General features: G+C 31.8%; 1 protein-coding gene across 1 annotated transcript; it reads left to right on the top strand.

Annotated features, from left to right (window-relative positions):
* The first annotated feature begins 2,985 nt into the window (after window positions 1-2,985).
* Window positions 2,986-13,529, top strand: LOC124371789 (18S rRNA aminocarboxypropyltransferase-like). Its single transcript, XM_046830136.1, has 5 exons — window positions 2,986-3,319; window positions 7,492-7,653; window positions 9,035-9,248; window positions 9,440-9,613; window positions 13,393-13,529. The coding sequence occupies exons 1-5, from the start codon at window positions 3,296-3,298 to the stop codon at window positions 13,527-13,529; spliced, it is 711 nt and encodes a 236-aa protein (XP_046686092.1). The 5' UTR covers window positions 2,986-3,295.
* Window positions 13,530-23,485: the final 9,956 nt, after the last annotated feature.

The raw sequence follows: 23,485 nt of genomic DNA, 5'->3' as shown, positions 1-23,485 counted from the left end.
CATTAAACTAAACTACGGAATACAGGTCACAATACGTCTTCACTCGTCTACTAACCATCTACGACTGACCAGAGGGGGTAGCCAATGGTAAATCGTGACGGCCGGCTAAAACAAGATGGCGGAAATACAAGGGAAGGGGAACAGGAATGGGCCCTTTCGTTATTATTGGTTCATGCGAGATGAACTTCTTAAAACCATATTGTGACTCCGCATTGGTTTATTGCAAATATCCGATCCGTTTGATATCCGATACCGTTGGATATTTGCAATAAACCAATGCGGAGTCACAATATGGTTTTAAGAAGTTCATCTCGCATGAACCAATAATAACGAAAGGGCCCATTCCTGTTCCCCTTCCCTTGTATTTCCGCCATCTTGTTTTAGCCGGCCGTCACGATTACCATTGGCTACCCCCTCTGGTCAGTCGTAGATGGTTAGTAGACGAGTGAAGACGTATTGTGACCTGTATTCCGTAGTTTAGTTTAATGATTGGTGTTTTGTATAGTTTTTTTTTTATTAAGTGCATGTCTTTAGTGTTAGTGAAGTTGACATACAACATGTAGGTTGTGATTCCTGACTCAGGCGTGCCACAACGCTTTAGTAAGATTTGTTTATTTTAACCTAGTTTGTAATTATGTATTAGGTTAGTTCTTTACCTGAAGAAGAGATCAGATTGCAGATCTCGAAACGTAGTGTTACTGTTTTCTTGTTTCACTTAACGATGGCAAATGTCCGGAAAAATCCTGTTTCCTTCACTGCCAAATATCTTAGTGGTAGCATCACTCTACACAGTAAATTATTCACAGTCTCTGCTTGTCGACTTTGGAATAATCTCCCGGATCATATCAGAGGTATTCGTAGTCGGGAACGATTTCGGGGAGTGCTTAGGGACCATCTGTTTTGGGCCTCGTCGGGTTGACGATATCGTGGCATAGGGTATGGGACGATGGCTTTGTATGAATGTCAATTATCAATCCTGCCAATATCTTAGTGGTAGCATCACACTTACTCCGCCAACGTGTAGCACCAATAGCGCCGAGTTTAAAAACAGGATTTTCTGCTGAATAAAACTGTTGTCTCTTTAATGATTCCTTTAAAAATACTTGTGCCTCTTGGAGCAAACAAAAAAATGTGATCGTTGAAGGAAGTATTTGTGCTGTATCAGTAAGAACTAGGTTTAAAACATGAGCGTAGCACCAAGTGTGTATATGGTTCGGAATTCTCTCCGACAATTTCGCAGTTAAGCCTGCATAGGCTCCACTCATATTTGACGCCCCATCAAAAGCATTAGCTATACAATTTTCCACTGGGATTCCGACATTTTTCAATGTATTTTCTAAAGAATCCATCTGAGCATCGGCTTTAGTTGATGATACACATTGTAAAGCTATCAGTCTTTCCTGCACTTGGCCTCCGTTTACGAACCGAACAACGTCTGAACATTGATCATTTCCTGATATGTCTATTGTAGTGTCCATTAAAATGGAGAAGTTTACCGCTTCCTTCACTTGAGCTGATATATTACTTACAATTTCATCACGAAGAATTTTAACAATTTTAATCAATGTTGTATTGCTGAGAAATGTCACGTGGCTACCTCTTCCGACTACCTTTTTCTTCTCTCCTGTTTCCTTTTCCTTTTTAGCTCTTTTCTCGAATGATTTTTGGCTTTTTCGTCTAGTTTCAAGAGGGCACCGGTTTACCTTTAAGGCGAGGGCGCAGGGGGACACGTCCCCCAGTCCCCCCGGGCCAGCACGGGCCTGCACTGTTGTAAACTTCTATTTACAAATTGGGTTTTGCTCTAATTCAAGATTCTTCACTCGAAGGCTTAAATGCATTTAATGGAACCCTCACAGTCGTACTCTTGTCTCTATAAAAACGTTTTCAATCATATACGCACAATAATAGTATTTTTAACCATATATTTTCAAATAACAACACAGTAAAATTACAGCCGACTTTATATAAGAAATCTAATAATATTTTCACTAAAAAATTTCAAATTTATATTTCTGGAACTTTAACCAAAAGATGGTCAATCATATCTTGGGACAATTGATATTAGATGAATTTATAATTTCATCTCGTTTTTATTATATTTTAGGAAAGACAGAAAACATTATAAACTAATAGAAGTAATTAAACATTATGGTCAATTAACTACGATTAAAGGAACAATGTCATGTTATTTTCAAACTTCTAATGGATTTGAATAAACTTTTTAATTTGTACAGTTTGAAGTGGTAAGAAATTGATCTCATTCTAGACGAAAAATAATTAATATTTTATGAAAACATGAATCAGGACTTTTAATAATAAATAAAAATTTATTCATGATACTTTAAATTTCTTTGTCTAACGTCCATCATCAAAAATAAGAAACCTTTTAACACCTAATTATGAAGTGTCCTATTTATTAAGTGTTTATAAATCAATTCGTAATGCAGGGCAAATACTATTTTAGCAACATCATACCATTTACTTTAATAAAAAGATGTAAAAATGTACAGACAACCTAAAAATAAAAAAATATGAGCCAAAAATAAACGTATCAACGTATCTAAACAAAAAAAACGAATACACTCGATATGTAACCTTGATGTCCCCTTATACTGTTTCTTCATCCGTTTCAAGGATACAAATTCTAAATCCTATTCATATACAATGATATCCAGCTACATCCTAATTTGTTCAGAAAAATAAAACACGATCTTATTCACCACTTACAGTATCTGTAAAACATGAGTGTGTGTACGTAAAATAAATAACTATATGTACTGAAATTGAATATAAACTATATTGCAACTTATATTACATTCAATTTACAGTGCAAAAAGTCAATTCAAAATGAAAAAAAGTACAAAATAGAAAACAACGAGGCTTTCTGGTAAATAGTCCCCACCAGATGAAAGAAAGTCTGCATGTATGAAATAGAAAAAAAGATTTGCTGTTTCCTTCTCTTAAAGTCTTCAGCTGATATGTTGTTTCAGCTGCTTATTGCATTGGTGTTGTTGAATAACTGTTATTTATTTTAAGGTTATGTTATGCGGGGTATTTTTACTTGTGGCGTTTGTAATTTAGTTGATTACCGGTGAATATTTTAACGTGGAATATTGAGGTAAATTATTGTATCTTTAGACAGTTTATCTTTTAAAAATGAGTAAACACAAAAGGACTAATAAATCAAGTTCACACCGAAATCAAAAAACCTTTCACACCAAACACACTCCCTCAAGTAAAGTTTATACTGAGGATGAAGATTTAAGTAATGTTTGTCACAAATTAGCATTATCAGATGATCCTGATGATGAATTTGAAGGTAAGAGCAGAAATGTAAGAGTAGCCTGTTATATATTATATGTATGGATATCTAGGTTAAGCTAGGCTATTGGTGTAAAATATTGTACATTGACAATTTGAACACCTTTACTGTGGTAAGAGTCATATTCTGATTTTGGTACTGCTGGATAATTGATAGTTTTACCCACAAAAGTAAATATTTTAAACTATGGATTCATGTTTTGTTTTTGCCACTTTTTGTTATTTGTTGTCTTTAAAAAGGAAAATGTTGCTTAAAAAGTAGGGTAAAGTGATCAGTAGTGGACTAGGGATAGGAAAAAAGCCATGGAACGTTTCTCCCAGAACATTTGTTCAGACAACAGTTTCGGGTTGTAAGCTCGATGGTACTGACTACTGTCGTTGCACTGCACATCAATTGCACAGCTGTTGAAACTGAATATATATAGGATATTAGTACAATAGATATTAAAGGGAGGAAGGCCTAAATAACAATAGAAATTACAACGGAAACGTCCCTGGCCATCAGTGTAGGCTTTAGTGGCACCTGCAGAACCATCCCGCACTTCTGATAAAATAAAATAAAAACATCCTCGAGATAGTACTTAAATTCAGGGTAGGGTACGATAAGCGGACCCGGTTTTTTATATCAAAATTGGCAAACAATATTACTTAACCCTTCCAACGCGGCTAACGCCTATATACGCGGAACTGCCAATGCTTTAAACGCGGATAACGTCTACAAACGCAAAAGCTTTACTTTTGAAATGTCGAAGAATTAGTTGATAAAACTTCTGTAAGAGAGCAGGTCGATGTTCCTTTCGACTGTCGGGACTAGACAAAACGCTTTGTCACCGTTGGTGAACGTTGTAACGGTATCTACTCGGGTTGAAAGCAATCGCCGCCATTTTTTGTATGGCCTGTGACGCGGCATACGCCTACAGACGCGTTAGTTTCATTCAGCTGTTTAACTACGTGTGTGTTGGTCGTATATTGGTTATATTGTTAAACAAAGTGTTTTGAATCAGTCCGTTGTTATTCTAATAGTGTTTTAGTTTGTTTTTACTAACATTTAGTATAATTTTTTGATATAATGGCTAATCCAGATGATCCAAGTTTTGACGACTTTGTTAGTAATATTATAAACACTTCATTCTCAAGTGCGATTGATTTTGATGCTGTGGACAATGAAGAGGACAAAAATATCATTCTTTCATGTATTGATTGTGGAATAAGAAAAGTTTGAATTCATTCATTTTACGTGAACTGATTTTCCAACTTTTATCATTTTACTACGAACAACGTAGTTTGAGCGCATTTTTGGTATATTATACGTCTAAATATTTTTTTAAATTATTTGTTTTGTATTTTTTACCAGTTTCACCATACAAGTCCAGTTTATTTATTCTAAATAAATAAGGTTTATAAGTACAATATTTGTTTCATTTCCCTTGTAGGCTATTGTATAAATAAGTTTGTGTTGAATTTTATATTATTACATTTCAAAATCTTATACTGAACTTATTTATTTTTATGTAGTAATTATACAGAAACTTCAGTTACAATTTACTCATTATAAATAACCTCTATAAATGTAATGTAATCTGTCAAATAGTGTTCCTATATACATTATCCTGCAATGGAGTTTATTCAATATTTCAAATGTTTTCGTGCGTATAAAATTCTCAAAAATATGTAATATTACATGTTTATTTTTTTCATATATTAAAGGTAATACCAAGGAATATGAAACAAAAATTAGCATTGGGAAATTTAAAAAAAAATATTTTTTTATGTCTTAGCGTTTGACAGTAATTTAAATTAGCGCTTTAAGGGTTAATCATAACCACCAATATAATCAATCAATACTGATTAATTATTTTGAACAATTAACTTAAATAATCTATATCAACAGCTCTGCAAACACTTTCAAATAATACACGTAAGGTAATATTTCAATTTTACATAAGTAACATTTGATTATTTACAATGACAGTCAATTTTAGAAAACTACACGACATTGCTTTGATGATAAGACATGTTTTACGTGGCTTCAACATGTTGGATAGAAAAATCCACTATGTGAAATTTGTGGGAGAGAAACAACTGTAACTGTGAGAGGAGCAAATATGGTCGACTTCAGTTTTCCTAATTTTGGTTACAAAAATTTGTTTTATCACTGTAAATATTAAATTCATATTTTAATTTAAAACATATGATTGTTATTGAGGACTATAGATACTTTTATATCGATTGATAGTCTAGGATTTGAGATGCGAATATTAGGTATCGATGATTACATTGTTCGATATAAAAAACTGGGTCCGCTTATCGTACCCTAACCTAAATTTAAGCTCAGATCACTTGAAAAAGGCTAAACCGAAATGCCCTTGATCCTCAGTGCGGGCTTCGGCGCCACCATGCCCTTCTGGTATAAAAAAGGAAAAACATCCTCGAAATTCGAGCTCAGATCACATGAGTGCCCGTTTCCGCCCTACCCAAAATTTCTTAATCATGATCTGACATAATAAAAATGGCTTACCCTGGGGCGAACCAGCCAACACAAGAATTAAAGTAATAACATTTCAAACATAATTAAAATAATATAAAAATAATAAAAACTTACAAAACGTTTAATGTTCTAACATGTTTAATATGAGGGTGTAATGTCTCGGCTGCTCTGGGAAAGTTATGAAGCCAGTCCATGACACAAGGAAAATCTGTTCAAAACTCCATGTCGTCGTAAAAAAGACACAATTTCCTAATTGTTTATTGTATGTAATGCAGTCAAACAACTTAATAGAAACCCACTGTAGGTACTTATTTATCATAGGTTGTACCACTTCACCACTTGTAGAGGTAACTCCATTGTTCTATTTGGAGAACCAGGAGAAACAAAGTTCACTGAAAAAGACACCAACACAAAATGGCTAATGGCAACGCCAAAACACAAAGTCTTTATTTGAGATGTATAATGCAGAAAAGTCTGACTAATCACAAAATAGCTAAAACTGCTTATTTAAAACGAGATGCCCAAGATAAATGTGCATTGGTATAAAATGTTGCATAAATGTCTATAAAGAGGAACATAACTGAGAGTAGGCTACAGAGGAATAAACATCAACATATAGGTAGAATTTGATGAATAATTATCAATAAATCTTCACCATAGATGGAGAAACTGTTGGAAAAATGTTTGGGTATCTAAAATTTCTTCTACTTTGTTGCTCTGAGTGTTGGTATCTCAATTATCCCCTCCACCGATGCGTATCACTCCTTAGTTTATTATCCTCTCTCCCTGAAACCCTGATTTCCCTTGACCTCTAGACTGTTGGACTATTTGAGATATGATCTAAAATGTCAAACATAGTATTAGTTAATTTAGGTTGAATGAAAAACAAAACTCAACGTCACAACTTAAAAAAAAACATCATTGTTGTGCACAACCAAAATAATAATTCTCAATCTTCTCAAAATGTAAATTATGATGGTCCTATTCGCTTATAGCTTGGGGTTACAAATGAGGAGGAGAGGGGAGAGGTTTGTCTCACCTGGCTTTTACATTATAGGGTTACAACAACACATGGTTGAAGTCCATTCAAATCTTGTCTTGTATGGCCCACTACTGGATTGGGGGAGTAATTTTTTCTAGTGTTTCATTTAAAATTTATTCTTAAGAATCACAGAAACTCATTTGGTTTAGACTCACATTGTGAAGATGACAATTATAATGGTAAACTTGAACTTAACAGTAAAAGATAAAATTCTTTAAAAGTCATTTTTGAACTTTTTTGATTATGGTAAAAAATAAAAATATTTTAATATTATCAAACAACTAATTTAATTTTTATTGGATCCCTTCATATGGATTGACCCTAATGCACTTCCAATAAACTCAAAACGAGGATGTAAGAATGTGTTGATAAATTGTATATTGTACCAACATAGCACAAATTCAACATTCAACAAATAATTGGTTGGAAAACATTAAAGGAATAGACTTAAACATTTTTAATCTTATATAACAACATTAATTAGTACATACTTTATACAATGTAACATACCTAAATTAAACTTATAATTAAACTACATAAGTTGAAAATTCCATATCACATATGAATTTTGTTTTGTAAACATTGTCTGAATAGTTAAATTATAAAAATATAAATTGTATATGCTTAATTTATATTCAAGGTGATGGCAGATCAGTACCATTTCCAGTTGCAATGTGGGACATGGAACACTGTGATCCAAAAAAGTGTTCTGGGAGAAAAACTGGCCCGTCACCACCTCGTTAAAGTTCTTCGTTTGGGACAGCGCTTTTCTGGAATTGTTCTGACGCCTGTTGGTGAAAAGGTATTAACTTTGAAATTTTCATTTTGTTGTTTTTAAAGATAACTGATACTAATCAATTATGATATATTTTGAATTTCGCCATGATTCCTTGATTTTTTTATATTACCATTGTAAAGTTTGTAAAGTTTATTATGTTTTCTGTTAGTCTTTTGAGCTATCATTGTAATATTATTCTCATTCTGATAGAATATACTCATGTGTGTGTATATATGCTCCCGGCAGAGCAAGTACTTTTTGCGATTCAATGTTTATTGAAATAAATTAAATTCGGCTATTGCCATTTATACAAATTTAATGAATATATTATATATACATTCATTATATTCATTTTATATATATAGATTATAGCTTATTTGTTATTGGAGAGTTCCATTACTAATGAATTGAATCATAGGTTTTTCCTAACAATTTGCATGCTTACAGAATTATTAAAAATTAAGTTATATTAAACTCCTTAAGGAAAATAACATTGGATTGTTGTAGAAAATTACTATGGATAAAGTCGGATAATATGGAATTAAATTTAAAATATTTTAATTTACAGAAAATTTTAATTCAAATTAATAAAAGTGGTTTAGTTATACAATAAATTACTTGACTACTTCCCAGCTGCAATCAGTAAGCACGATCTATCCCCTCCCCTCCCCCACTATTATTGTTCCAGCTAACGATGCCCAATAGAGATATACAAAAGGGCCAGCTGGACATTGCAGTGTTCTATACGCCCCACATCATAAACAGACTTGTTATCTTTATCATAATTTTGTAGGCTACATGCTACGTAAAAGGTTATTAATTTTAAAAACTGCCTTGGTTAACCCTGCACCTCAGATAATCAATACTTGGATAGTTGGGCTTCTACTGTAATAGTCATTTTCACTCATTTGATAGCTTAGTGTTCAGAACCATAATTTAAAGTGTCTTCACATTGTGTCTAGTCACAGGAGGGTCACATGACACAAGATGGAGTTGAAATGAGAGGTGAATGCATGTCTATGATTTAATAAATACAGATATAACCTTTGCATTTGGGACAATCTTGAAAATTGGAGCAGTCAATCATAATTAAAAGCAGGGGTTATAGTTAAAAAAAAATTTTATTAAAAAAATCCGTTCATAATAACAATTTTTAACAGAAATATTTGTAGATGTTGATGTACCAACCTTAACAGAAACTCTGGTGAGAGAAAACAGCATTGCATCTGCTGGTTAACAGTAACAAACTATTGGGCAGAGTTTTAATGTCTTTAAAATGTATATAATGGTAGCATAACTTTTAAACAATTACACCTCATAGCCTAGCTCAATAAAATTTTCTCCACATGAGGTAAGCTTAACGTGAATCCCAACTATCATCAAATGACCATTATGGCTTTTTCAGTGTGTCTCCCCGTCAGATCATGACATTGTGAGAGATTTTGGGGCTGCAGTGGTCGACTGCTCGTGGGCTCGTATCGATGAAACACCTTTTGGCAGAATGCGAACACCACATCCCCGTTTGCTTCCTTTCCTGGTAGCGGCCAATCCAATAAACTACGGGAAACCCTGCCAGTTGTCTTGTGTCGAGGCTCTTGCAGCAACATTTTACATTACTAGTAAGGTTAATATTAATGTTCTTAAAGAGTTGTGTTTGTTGCTAGAATCAGTTTGTTGTCCCATCACTCTTTCTTTCTCTGTAAAAGAAGGGTGTTGGGAGGATCAGTCTCAGCTAAAATAACCTATTGTTTAATTTATGCTAACTCAGTATTAACATTATTTGTAATTTTTTTTTTAATGATCTCCTTAGATTTCAAGGACGTTTGTGAGCTGTACTTGGCCAAATTCAAATGGGGTGATTCGTTCCTGAACCTGAACAGGGAACTGCTGGACAAGTATGCCACCTGTGCTAACAGTGCAGAGGTGATCACTACTCAGAACGAATATCTAACACAGGCTCGACAGGAACGACTTGACAGACATGGTTGGTCATTTAGTGTTTTACTAAAATGTTTTACTAAACGGAAGGAATCAATCCGTTTAGAAATAAATTAAAAAATTATCTCATATCACGATCATTTTATTCTTTTGAAGAATTTTTTGAGGGCTTGGGCCATTAAATATAAATAAAAATTGAGTTAATTTTAGTTGTTTAAATTAACAATGTTTATGTTAAGTTAACATAAGATTTTAGATAGGTTAACCTGTATCTGTGATGATATTAGTCTATCTGTATTTGTGACACTATTCTGACTGTATTTATAATATTACAGCTTTGAATAAAGATCTATGACTATGACTATGACTATGACTATGACTTTCAGTGACAACTAAGAGAATGTGATTTTTTGTTTAGCCTTACTCAGTAATTGGAGTCTATGAACTTTTATAGGAATTTAATCGAACAAAACAAAAATTACAGTGAAATATGTTAGACTGTCTATTCTATTTTCCACATTTGTTTGCCAAATATATTTCTATTTGCATGATCATATTAATGCCTGAGAGACTATTCATAAACACTTGTATAAGCATATATTTTATGTATATAGATATACAAGGTGTGTTCAAAAAGTATCGTGAATTTTGTGTATTTTCAAAAATTATTTATTTATTCATGAATATCTATTTTGTCCCCTTCAAAGTAATCCCCCTGGGATATACACTTGTGCCAACGTTTTTTCCAATCTTCGAAGCACTTCAAAAAATTAATTTTTTTGTATCTTGTTCAGCTCCTCCTTCGATACCGTCTCTATCTCATCAATCGTGGCGTAGCGTCGTCCTTTCATGAGCCTCTTCAGTTTCAGGAACAAGAAAAAGTCACAGGGGATGGGGAATACGGTGGCTGCGGTATCATTAGTGTGTTGTTTTTGGCCAAGAAGTCGCATACAAGCAGCGATGTGTGAGCAGGGGCGTTATCGTGGTGCAAAAGCCAATTTTTGTTTTTTCCACAAATTTGGGCGTTTCTGGCGGATTGCTTCGTGCAAATTGTGCATAACTTGCAGGTAATATTCCTTATTCACCGTTCTACCTTGTGGCAAGAACTCATGATGCACCATGCCAATGTAATTGAAGAAAACTGTAAGCAAAACTTTCACATTTGACTGAACTTGGTGTGCTTTTTTCGGTCTTAGTTTGTGCGGCAGCTTCCATTGAGATGATTGAGCTTTGGTTACCACGTCATAACCATAAACCCATGATTCGTCACCAGTTATATGACCGTCTGGAGCAAATTCGGGTCGTCGCGGACAGATTCCAACATCTCATTAGCAATGTTCATGCGATGCTGTTTTTGATCGAAATTTAGCAATTTTGGTACAGATTTTGTGGCGACCCGTCTCATGCCCAAATTATCGATTAAAATCGAATGGCACGAGCTAATCGATATGCCTAGGTCCTCGGCAATTTCTCTAATGGTGATTCAACGATTGGCCAATACCATTTTCTTCACTTCATCAATTTTTTCGTCTGTTGTTGAAGTGCTCGGGCGTCCGGCACGCTCTTCGTCGTTCACATCTTCTCGGCCTTCTGAAAACATTTTGTACCACCCGATAAACGTTGCTTTTGTCCAAAGTAGCTTCTCCGTATGCCACAGTCAACATTCGGAATGCATCCGCGCACTTAATTTCGTTTTTCACACAAAATTTGATACAGGTTCTTTGTTCCATTTTTTTGAATAGGTAAAAATCGAAGATAAACCAAAACACGTGCAAGCAAAGCAGCTGTCAACAATTAACAATTAACTGAACATTCAAAATGGCCGAAATTGTCAACATAAGTGAGAGACATATGTATCAACATAATGCCACAAAAAAAAAAAAATCAAAATTCAAATATACGTAAACCGCGAAAATTCAAAATTCGCGATACTTTTTGAACACACCTCGTAGTATATCTCTATTCAGTCCTTAGCAAGTTTCATTGCTGCAATTAATCCAATCACCACTCAGGCACTGACTGTCAATGATTTATCAGCCAAAAAAACCTGCTTCCACATGGTTTTTTTGCATGACAGTAGTGTCGCTGTATCAAAGACCTGATGCGTTGTGTCTGTTGTGTGCTACTTTTTGTCCTGTGTAGTCTTAAAAATTTGTAACCGTTTTAATTCTGGACGAAGGATGATGGAAAAAACCATGTCAAAACCATTTAACTAAAGAACTACTGAGAATTTCCAGGTCTAAAACAAGTGTTTTATACAGTATTCAGAGAAAAATTAATAATTTGGTTAATGTTAATGAAGTATTGTCTTGTACACAGGGTAAAATGAAATTTGAGTATAAGAAAAAAAATGTAAGTATATGTGAGTGTCTGTATACATATATACAGACAAATGTAAAAGTTTGTGAAGCTGTTTATATTTTTGATTTTCAATCATGCAAAACAACAGATTCAGACGAAATTTGGCAGGTACATTACTTGGATATTAGAATAAAACATAGACTTACTTTAGAAATATCACTCACAAATACTCTTAGAAGTAACTAAAAAAATACATTTACTGTATAGATGGGTAATATTATTGACAGCGAAACAAGTAACAGAACACAATGTGTCACACTGGTAAAACAATACTTCTTACATATTTGCATGAATAAATAACAGTGCTTGTTGTGTGATGCATACAGTAATGACAAATAGTATTATCTATCGTTGATTATTGATGGCAGCAGTGATGAATTCAAACCAATTAGTTTATTCTGGATTTTACTTAATGAACAAAATTGAGAATCTTCGTGTAAGGTACTGGAAATTGGTTTCCTTTGCCATTGTGGAACGGCACATTTATAGTAGGTGAAGGAACGAAAATTAAGAGATCGGACACTAACACGATTCAAAGAACCATGATCATAGCAAATGGACCACAGAGCAATACTCCAGACATATACACAACATTTTTTGACAAAAACGTCAACGAGGGGACATGACATCTGTTTTTCACTGATGAGGTATATTAAACATTGATATAATGTCTAGACTAAAGCAAGGAAATAGGATGATCATAGCGAACAGGGATTTGGAAGTGAGAACATATACTGTACTGTATCAGGTTTACTGGTATTCATATCTTCTAAAAACAATTACCGAGGGAACAAAGGCAGTGAGCCAGGTGGCCCACATATACTTCTTGGGAATTAAACTAATCGTAACTAGTATTAAGGATAATTGTAACACATTAGACATGTGAGTGTATATAAAAGTGCATAATTCTACAAAGTAAGAAGTAATTAACATGAAAACACAATTTTTTTGCCTGTTGTATCAATGAATATAGAAGTACACTCAAAAAAAGTATCATCAAGTCTTATGAACAAAATTTACACTTGTCGATTTTCATTTTTTAGTACTAAAGTAGAAATGGCAACAACAGAGAGTATGTGTATGTGTGTATGAGTGCATGGTTGTTCTTCTTCCATACTATAATATAAAGAATATTTTACTAGGCCTAGTCAGATTTATATAATTAAAGGAAAGAGGGTCTACATGAATAGAAGCTTGTGGATAAACATTATCATTATCTAGTCAAGAAATGTGATGAGTTTAATCTAAGGGGAAAATGATGTGTTTTGATAAGAAATAATGTTTTTGGTTCCCAACTGACTACAATAGTGTCATCATCTGAGACATGTGTGAAGTAGTTGTTTTTGAGAGAGTTGAATGTTAAATAGAGTGTTATACTCTTTCTTCAATTCAGTTTCAACTGAAAATATTTAATTTCGGGCAATTGGAAACAAGAGTAAACTTAAAAACATTACTATGTTACAGATGAAAAGAGTGATTATCCTACATCATCAAGTGATGAAGAAGAGGAAGAAGACAAAAGTGAAGCAGATGACAATGGTTGTAGCTCTAGAAGAAATTGTGACATTTCTGTAAATAATAATAATGAAAATAAACTATGAAAATAATGTTTTGTCATATTTATTACCAAACTACAATAATGTTCACATTAAACAGATTAAAACATTGTGAATAGAAGTCCAGTATAGTAGACTCCTACTAATCCAAAACTTTTCAAAATAGAATAATTATATAAAACCATCCCCCTAAAATCTTCCCTTTAAAAGTTAGTTGTACTCCTTATTAGAAATCTAACCTTTGAGGTGGTTTTATGGTCCATCTAATAGAAGAAATGTCTTTTATTGGTAGACTCTTGAGAATTTACAGTAGGTAATATTCTCAACATGGTTCCATTATGATGCAACAAACCGTTATTTGTTTTTTATTCGTGTAAAATCTTGGAACCCAATTGATTGTCAATAATCCTCCCATGTGCTTTTCGAACAGCAATATATACAAGGCATATATATATATATATATATATATATATATATATATATATATATATATATATATATATATATTTTAATAAGTACTATTATGATATACAAAAGAAATTAAGTAACTTTTTGTAACAATTTTATTTTTATGTGAAAGCCTATATTTTTATTTTTTTTTTTTTCACATAACAGCAATGAATATTGATGTACTCATCATATCTAAAAAACACTCTTGTGTACTGTTGTCATAGACTATTTGCCAGTTTATTTAACAACACAATTAATTAGAAGCTGTTTTGGGGATGTTTGGGAGATGATAAAACTGTTCCTAGCAAAATTACGTGTTGAAACTTTGTTTCATTTGCCTTTTATGGTCAGACATTGTCAAACAGCAAAACATGTTTCTCAATAAAGAACAATATTCTTAAAATTTGAAGAATTTTTTTTCTAATATCAAAGAAGTAAACTGTCTGTTCATTTTCACTTTATTATTCACTCTCTGCATAAATCATTGGTGATCATCAAGGGCCGTACACTCTGTTTCTCATCATACACATTTTTTGGCCATTTTTTAAAGCTCTTGCATATTTGAATACTAATCTGTCAATCATGTTTTTCCTTAAACTTTACAATTCTGACTGTGAATTTCAACTGCTTCAACATCAAGAAATATGCATCAATAGATGTAAAAATGATTGATTTTGTTGTAATTAGGTCTGTGGCTTGCTAACAGACGAATATAGACAGTTTACAAGCACAGGGCACTAACCGCAATGATTCAGAAGCGAAATTTCGATATGGTAATTACTTAAAAAAAAAAACTCTTAGATTACCAATTATAAGAAATCTTTCCTACTTTGCTCAATTTTTTTGGTTGATATATTCTGCTAGATGACAACAATATTGAATATCCTATTCCCTAAATTTTTTATTGGTCAATGTTTCTTGGTTTTTATTCTTGCTTTATTTAATACACTCTGGTACTTAATTTCCTTCCCATTAAAATTTCTAAAGGACCATATCTTGAAGGTCCTGGAGTTATTCTGTTTTCTAGTAATTGCGAGTGATGGATCTTTTTTTCATTTAGGATGTTTTTAAAGGTTGGTACTGCTGTCTTAGCTTCTCTGTTTGCTTGATGGTGCATAAGACTGCAATTAACTATCTTGAATCTTTATTTGGTTGCAAATAAACACAACTTTTCACTCATAAAATGGGATCTAGAATCTGACAACATTAGAAATCCCATATCAAACAAAATATGCATTAATATTTTTAAAATTAATTTGTCAACAGTCATTGCAGACATTTATCATTTCTAATACTAATACAAAACAGTTAAGTTCTTGCCTTTAAAAAGTACTTCCACTATTACGCCATGGACAATCAGAGGTCTTTGATTAAATCATCACTTCTGATATAGGTTTTATTTTTTGGTTGGTTTTACAATTTTAAATAAACAAGATGATATCAGTAGTAATTCCTGGCCAGGAAACCAGGATTATTTTACCTGAAGAAGAGTGCAAGTAACTCTGAAAGACCATCATACAGTTTACTTCTGATATCATCCTCTAATTCTTGCTGGAATATTATTCTTTCCTTGAAACATACTAGGTTCTCAATTATTTGTCATTATTTATATGTAATTTTTAAATGTATAAAATGACATTTTTTTTTATGACATGACATGAAAATGTACATGATTAGGTTTTCTCATGTACTCACGGATATCTTTCTTATATTTCGGTCAGTCATTTTCCGTATATTTTACCAAAAACATATACTCATTTTTTATTAAATAAATTTTAATTAAATAAAACAAATTTTGATCTAATCTGGCTCATTTAGCTGAAAAAAATGGAAAGTACTTTTATGTGACCTTTTATTTAATTTGTAAATGTATCTGTATTCTTAGTAATGAATGCACGGTTCTAAGTGTCTGCTATGGACATTTATTTCCCAGGAATGTGCTAATATGAGTTGCACCTTGAATATTTGAATGGGATATTTTACCAAGAACTGGAACAAGTGGTTTGTGTTATGTTAATATTTTTAATTTCTTACCACTTCGAAACTTGGATATCTTTCCAGCAGCTCGGAGTTTCTTTTTCTACCTGAACTAAAACATTTTAATTTCTAAAGAAAATAAAAGTTCACTGGTTTAGTTGAAATAAAATAAATTTTCTCCTGAATACTTCACTATATTCATTAAAATATTTTAAGACTAAACTGTACAAAATATTTTTTTTGTTATAAAATTATTATAATTTTATAAAATTATACTTAGTACTTAGTTCTGTACTTTTTTAACATCACTCTTTCGCTTCTAAATTACACTTGAATATATAGCTTTTCATCAAAGGCCACAAATTTGGTAATTTAATAAAAAGTGAATAAAGTTGATAAAGAGTGATTTCAATGAAAGTCACAAATTTAAAAAAAAAGGGTCTTTTCTCCTGTTGAATAACAAATATAATTAGTGCTCAACATTATTACAAGAAAATCTATAACACTTTCATATACTAGTCTTTTCAAACTACAAATTTGCTTATTTTAACTATTTAAAATCCCACGCAAGTCCCGGCTAACTAATAGATCATGATAGCAAACCTTCATCACCCACTTACCTATAAAAAAAAAAACAATATTCCAGCACTATAATTCAATCACAATCTTGCTACAGAATAAAACAGGAAAAAATTACACAATCAATTGAAAATAGACAATGTAAAACATGTTTTATTGAAAAATAAAATTCATATCCTAAAATCCAAAGTATTTTTGTCAATACAAAACAACTATAACATTTAATAGCTATCCTTACATCTAAACATAATCAATATTTGGATAGACAGTGCTATCCATATAGTGGCAAACAAACAATAACTTCACCACATCCATCATGATCTACTAATCATATAGTAAAAGACATGTAAATCTTAAACTGTTGTGATCAAACAATAAAACAGTATTCAAAAAAAACTGCTGTTATCTCAACTGAAACAACAAAATATTGGTAAATAAAAAATCTCCCTGATACTTGTAAGTCAATATTTATTACAATTTATAAATAAAATAATCTGTACATTACTTAAATGTTTAAGTAACATAACAAATGGCACCATCTTATAGTTGAAGTTGATTATGAATTAAGTGATTCAATTTCATAATCAGACAGTGGAAAATAAATTTAATAGTAAATATGTAGGTCTGTGAATAATCAGGTATGCATAATATTGTTATATATTTAATATACTTGTAAATAATTATCAACTGCATATTATGCAGGTATAAAAATGCATATGCAATTTTGTTTCTGTTGGATGTTACCAAAGGAAATATTTTAATATTTTAAAAATATAACTATTTACAACTATCAAACTGTTAATAAGTTATATGTTCTCATAAACTGGATAAAAATCTCAAGAACTCAATTATCTTAAATTTATAACTGCACAATCACAACATAGTTCACCAGGGCCGGGAAGTATCCATAAAAATCTCATGTTTGGAAATATTATTAAAAATAATTTTATTTAAAAACGAACATTAAATTTTTTACACAGCTAATTTATTATGAATAAACCTGTGCATAAAACTGCTGAACAGAATGTATATTTAAAAAAAGTAAAAAGAACTCCTGATAAAAATCCAACAGTAGCATATAAATTATAGAGTAATAATGTAACTACAACGTTACTAAGATAGAGGATTAGTTTGTGCCTTCTCTTCATTCATTTCACTCTTTTGTTTCATTCTCTTACAATCTCTGTTTCAAAAATATTATGTGACTTTATTAGGATACCATAATCCCATAAATACCTATTCTGACCTAACTTATTACCTAAAATAATCAGAAATATAAGATCTTGTTATTGATTATTTTGTGGCTGATGCACAACACTGTGAAAACAACACTGGTAGAAAAATAGAAGAAGAAGAATGCTGTGGTTTGTCAAATGTTTATTGTTGTAACTGATTGCAATCTATTAATTAACTTTCTGTATTCCTTTTTTTATAAACCTTTATGGTTCATCCAGCGAATGTAGAAATGTTACAGTGATGCATGATTTAACTGTAAATGTTCAGTGCGCACAACACTGAGGATTACTATGTCATTTTAAGACATGAACTGAGCATATATTGGTTAGTTAATGGATTTTATTTTTAAATTCACAGTTGTATCAGGGCTGCCCAATAAGTAATGAGTCAAGAATGCTTACGAATTTAGAGCCTAAAAAGATAATTGTGCCTAAGTCATGTATCATCTTGTATAAACATGCTAAGTTAAGTGTTGATCAGAATTTAGGTATAAGGTGTGTATAAATTTCATCTACAAAAAAATGCAAGGAATTTAAAACAAAGATATGTGTTTTGAATTTTGTTTGTTTGTGTGACTCTTATAAGCAAGTGGTTAACACATTTAATGAGAGTAACGTACTACAACCCAACATCACCATCAATCAGTACAATGCATTTGAAAGCAAACAAAATAAAGAGATTAGAGTTAGTGAAGATGACACACAACATGGTGGTTGTTATTCCTGAGATTGCGTATCACAACGCTCTGATATGATTTGTTTATTTTAATTATGTGTTGGGTTAGTTATTCACCTGAAGAAGAGAATTACAGCTGGAAAATTTAGAAATATTGCTGGATTTTGATAATATTATTTATTTAGAAAGGAGGTACATTTTTTATAGTGGTTCTCCAATTCTTGACATGTTATCCTAGGGTTAAACAAAATTATAATTATAAATTTAATTATTGTTCATCATCCATTCTATTGCTCTGAATAAATTTTGGTTTTATTTTAAGATAAACAAGAGATAAAAAGTACATCAAAATTTTTAGAGAGATACATACATAGTGTAAATTGTGGATGTGCAACGAAGGATTTTTTCACATTAACCCTAGAGCTGGTACGAAACGAATTTGGCAAAAAAACCAAAGGCCCGTCCGATTTGGCAACGACGAATATTTGTCGCCAAAGTAGACATGTACAGTTATTGAAATTTTAGGCAATTAAGGTCATATAAATTATTTTTATTTGATATATTCTGGAACAGCATTAACTATAGTACCAATTTACTGTTCTTAACTTTGATTATTGTCTTCTTTGTTTACCGTAAAACATCGTTCTCTATGGACAGCTGACGTGAACATAGTACGGGTCAACCACATCGTTGTGAAACTGTGAACAAGTGCCGGGTTTTGTGTTTGAGGTTACGAATCCAATAGTATTTGTGGAAATTGTATTTTATAGTGTTTTAGTGTTGTTATTATTGTTTTTTTAGCTTTCTTAGGTTATAGTTTTAGTATGGGTGAAAAATTTTGAGACCGATAAATCTAGTGACGCTGAGTGAAAAATGAAACTTTGTATATATTGTACATATGTAAATAAGGTAAGATTAAAATTTATTATTTTATTTTATTTTTGTTTTATCTGTCATACTTATATAAGTAAAAAATGCAGTCATGAGATTATGTTTACCTACGAAAAATAATATTTATTTAGAAATCTAACGCATTTTTTGAAAATAAGTAAAATACGCGTGATTTTTCATACAAAGCCCTGTAACACATACGTTTTGAGGTAAAAGTTACAATAATTATATATTTTTTTGGAATCAGGACGACATTTTGAATAAGTTTATAACATTTACAGTTTTTATGTAAAGCTGATTGCTAAGCAGTTCCACAACGGAATATTTACAAAAATAATGTCCAAAAAATTTTCTCTTGCATTTTGTAAAAAAAAAACAAAAATATATTTTCCATGGAAAAATAAAATATTGTTATTATAATGCTCTCCATATAGTTGTGAATACATTGACATATAATAGTTTATATTTGGACTATGGACTAACAGTTATGAAATGTGATACATTATAAGAAACGTCTGCGAGGCTGTTAAAATAGAGCCGCCAGTACAGAGTGACACCATTGCCAGTTCTAGGGTTAAACATTAATTTAGTTGATAATCAGTAAAAGAACTTAAAAATAATAATTTTCAAATGAGTATTAAAAAACTCTCTCATAGAAAAAGCTTATTACAGTAAAAATGAAATGCTGAAATGTAGGTTTTGGAACAATAAATCAATCAGTAACTAATCAATTTAAAACATCCTAAATCCATGCAATTATTCATGTTACACAATATTATCCCTTCAGAGGCTATGTAATATAAGGATGATTTTGTTATTCTTTATAGACATAGTACAATACATACAGTATGTACTGCAACGCTTGTATTTTTAGTTATACTTTTAGAAATTTCACCATGCATCTGTTTGTATTACTTATGTAATTATTCAAATGTCAATGTGCAATAAATAACTCTTAATTTGAAAGTAAATGTTGCAGAACACTTTTCTTATTACTTTATGAACAGCTCTCATATAAGGGTCATTAGGGAAGTAAGTTGCTGAGCCATCTGATAGCCAAACTTTGTGGCGAAAGCGGCGTGATCTAAATGGCGATGTATAGCTACATTCAGTGTGTATCTTGCAGTGTCACTATGCCTTTCTAAGCACTCTAAACTAGTGTTCAGAATGGCCGCCATGATCAACTCTCAGGCCAACTGTGACGTACATAGCGCCATTAGATTTGTTTTGGTAAAGAAAAACCCTACTGGTGCAAATTTAATTGTGTTGTTTGTAAGGAGAAGACATGAGCTGTACTGTAGTTATAAAAGGTGCCAATTCTTTTGTGAAGAACAAACTAACATTCAGGACAAAAAATCGAAGTGGCCGACGGCCTAGTGTTAGTGATAACCTCATCGAACAAATCAATCATGAGATTAGGGAAAAACAAACGTTGATCTTTCTCACCATTTCCAAAGATATCAAGAACTCTAGTGTATGAAATTGAAATTCAAAAAAACTTTTGATATTATAAGAAATCTTGTACCCGATGGGTACCAAACCAAACTCTTAAACTGATTTAACTGAAGTAGTTTAGTTATACAGTTTCTGTTCTAGAACCATTAAGAACATGATGAATGACTTTACCACAAAGTCACTGATGATAAAACTTGGATTCTTATGTCAATGTCAAACAAAAAAGACAATCAATGGAGTGGGGTCACACCTTGCCGGCTATAAAAAACTGCCGCATAGGGAGAATTTTGTTCATTATGTATTACAAAAAAGCTTATACCTAGACACAAAAAGTGCTTAAATGTAAATTTTTAACAATGCTGAAAAATTGTTTTAAACTCTTGCATATATATTTAATTAAAACAAACTGTAAAAGTACATATAATTTATTATTTATTAAAAACAACTTATTTTCTGAATGGCCCCTATAGAATGTGTTTTAAACACCACACACAATCTGATTAAGTATAAGATGCAATGAAAAAATACATTGAAATGGTTAAGGATTATACATTAAGCAATATCAATCAATCTGAGATTGGGGGTATAGGCTACTAAATGAATACATGAGAGGAGAATAGAAGGAAGGAGCCATCTGCATAGGGGTCAAGAAAAGAACATGGTGGCATTTGAAGGGTAAATTTGTGCCCAAAATGTGGCTGAAAACTATAAAAATAGAATATGCTGGGGACAATTTATTTGTTAAAACTTTCATAACTGCTACATTATTAAATAATATCTCATTATTGAAACAATATAGTCAAATGATAAAATACAAATTTAAAAACTAATATACCTCTTAGGAGATTGAAGTCATTCATAATGATAATACTCTAATATCCATTAAAGGTCTTAATCCAATTAGTACCACCTATTAGTAGCTTTCATTTTAGGAGATTCTTCTTCTTACGTTATTGAATGACAAAGGCAAATTCTTACAGCTAGTCAAATGAAAGGTCCTGTACAAACAAGGTTGTCTATCTACAAAATGCTGGTATCATCAAAATTAAGTGAAGATTGTTATAGGAAATCCTAAAAATAATTGTACTGAAAACTAGGCATGTTTGGTGCTACACTTAACATTGCTATTCTCTTATTTACAAACATGGTGGAAAAATTACTTATTTGATAGGCTTTTTTGACTAAAGTAGTCAAAAGTTCAAGGGAGGGAAAGGGCTTTCTGTACACATTGGTATATCTTGACAAAGTACAAAGCTTTTCATACAGCCAGACTTGAAAATGACTCAGACTATCTTCAATCATCTTTCCCTGATTCTTCAGGTTCATCCCTGAAAAAATTACAAAACACTGTTAATTATTGTTCTAGAAACCATTACAAGATTCAATCAAAATTTTTAAGAGATTATTTATTTATAGTAGAAAATGTGTAAGTACTTATAATTATAAGTGAAACTGAGTTGTGAACACTTTGATACTAAAAAAAATTAACGTAACACAAGGCACAACAATTTGTAACACAATCTAATATGTGGGATGCAGTAAAAGCCCAAAAATGTACCTTATTTTCAAAAAATGCAGAAAATTGGAAGATTTTTGGTTATACTTCAAAGTGGCACAAGTTGCGTGTGGCATGAGAATATCATGTAAATGGATCATGCCTCATCCATGTACAACGTGAATGTACGTTCTTGTTTACAAAACTTGTGAGAACAATAAATATCAATAACAGTCTTTGTTATGTTTTATTTTAATTTTCCTTTACAATGTTTCTTATAAACTACTCTCATTCAAGTCTGTAAATGGATAGAAGAGTGAGAAAACGCTGTCATGTGATTTTTACATCAGTTCTATTTCATTTATAGAACTATTTTATCAGTTATTTTGACTTATTTAATTTTATTTGTAGGGAACAATGAATGAAAATTTAGTGATGATTAAGTGAAATCGAACAGTCACACTATTTTAGTTGTTATTATGCAGGTTGTAAATACAGGAATGGTTTATATAAATTGTAATTTTAATGAACGCTTCCCCAGCATTTTGTTTTTTCTACTATTGTGGTTTGGTAACTGTATACCTTCCTCTCCATTCTTTCCATAGGTCTCCACTCCCGATTCTCCATGGTGTTCACAAGGCAAATATGTTGAAAAACTGCCTGAGTCATGTGTCTGGTGGGCGCTCTCTCATCACAACACATTCATTAACTGGTTTATATGAAGTATATGAAGGATGTTTTAATCAAAATAAATTTGTTTTCATAAAAACTACTCGTTTAAAGAGGAGTGGTATATTTAAATATATTATCATGTTTTTATTTTAGACTCTATTTTGTGAATTAAAATGTTGAAAAGTTTGCTCCTTTGTTTGACGGGAAACTGCAATAAGAATGAGGAAGAGTGTTTTGGAAAAATTGAAAGATTGCCCAGTGTGTAGAATTTGAGAACATGAATACATAATGGTTATCAAACCATTGTTTATGGAAGACTACAGTGTATGAAAGGCTCATTGACTTTCCCTTCCTAGTAGAAGAAATTTTAGATCAGGTCATCTTCTAGTAGCCACACATGAGGCCTTCTGTTCCATTACATTTCCGGTTCTGCCTTCCAAGCAGATCCGATAAAGTATAAGGTGAGAATAACAGAATTCTACATGGATAAAGGAGACAAAGAAACGCAATAGGTATTTCATAGTCACACATGGCAATCTCGTAAAACAAACAATTTAGTATATATACCTGC

Source organism: Homalodisca vitripennis, unplaced genomic scaffold, assembly GCF_021130785.1.
Source record: "Homalodisca vitripennis isolate AUS2020 unplaced genomic scaffold, UT_GWSS_2.1 ScUCBcl_2010;HRSCAF=6340, whole genome shotgun sequence".
Lineage (NCBI taxonomy): Eukaryota > Metazoa > Arthropoda > Insecta > Hemiptera > Cicadellidae > Homalodisca > Homalodisca vitripennis.
The sequence above is the reverse complement of the archived record's forward strand: the minus strand, read 5'-3'. Positions and strand labels throughout refer to the sequence as shown.

Bases quoted from the DNA above. Each gene is read 5' to 3' on its own strand.
- LOC124371789 (XM_046830136.1), top strand. From the start codon at position 3,296: ATGATCCTGATGATGAATTTGAAG. The intron at 9,249-9,439 runs GTAAGGTTAATA...TGATCTCCTTAG, and splicing joins AGCAACATTTTACATTACTA to ATTTCAAGGACGTTTGTGAG. The intron at 9,614-13,392 runs GTTGGTCATTTA...ACTATGTTACAG, and splicing joins GGAACGACTTGACAGACATG to ATGAAAAGAGTGATTATCCT.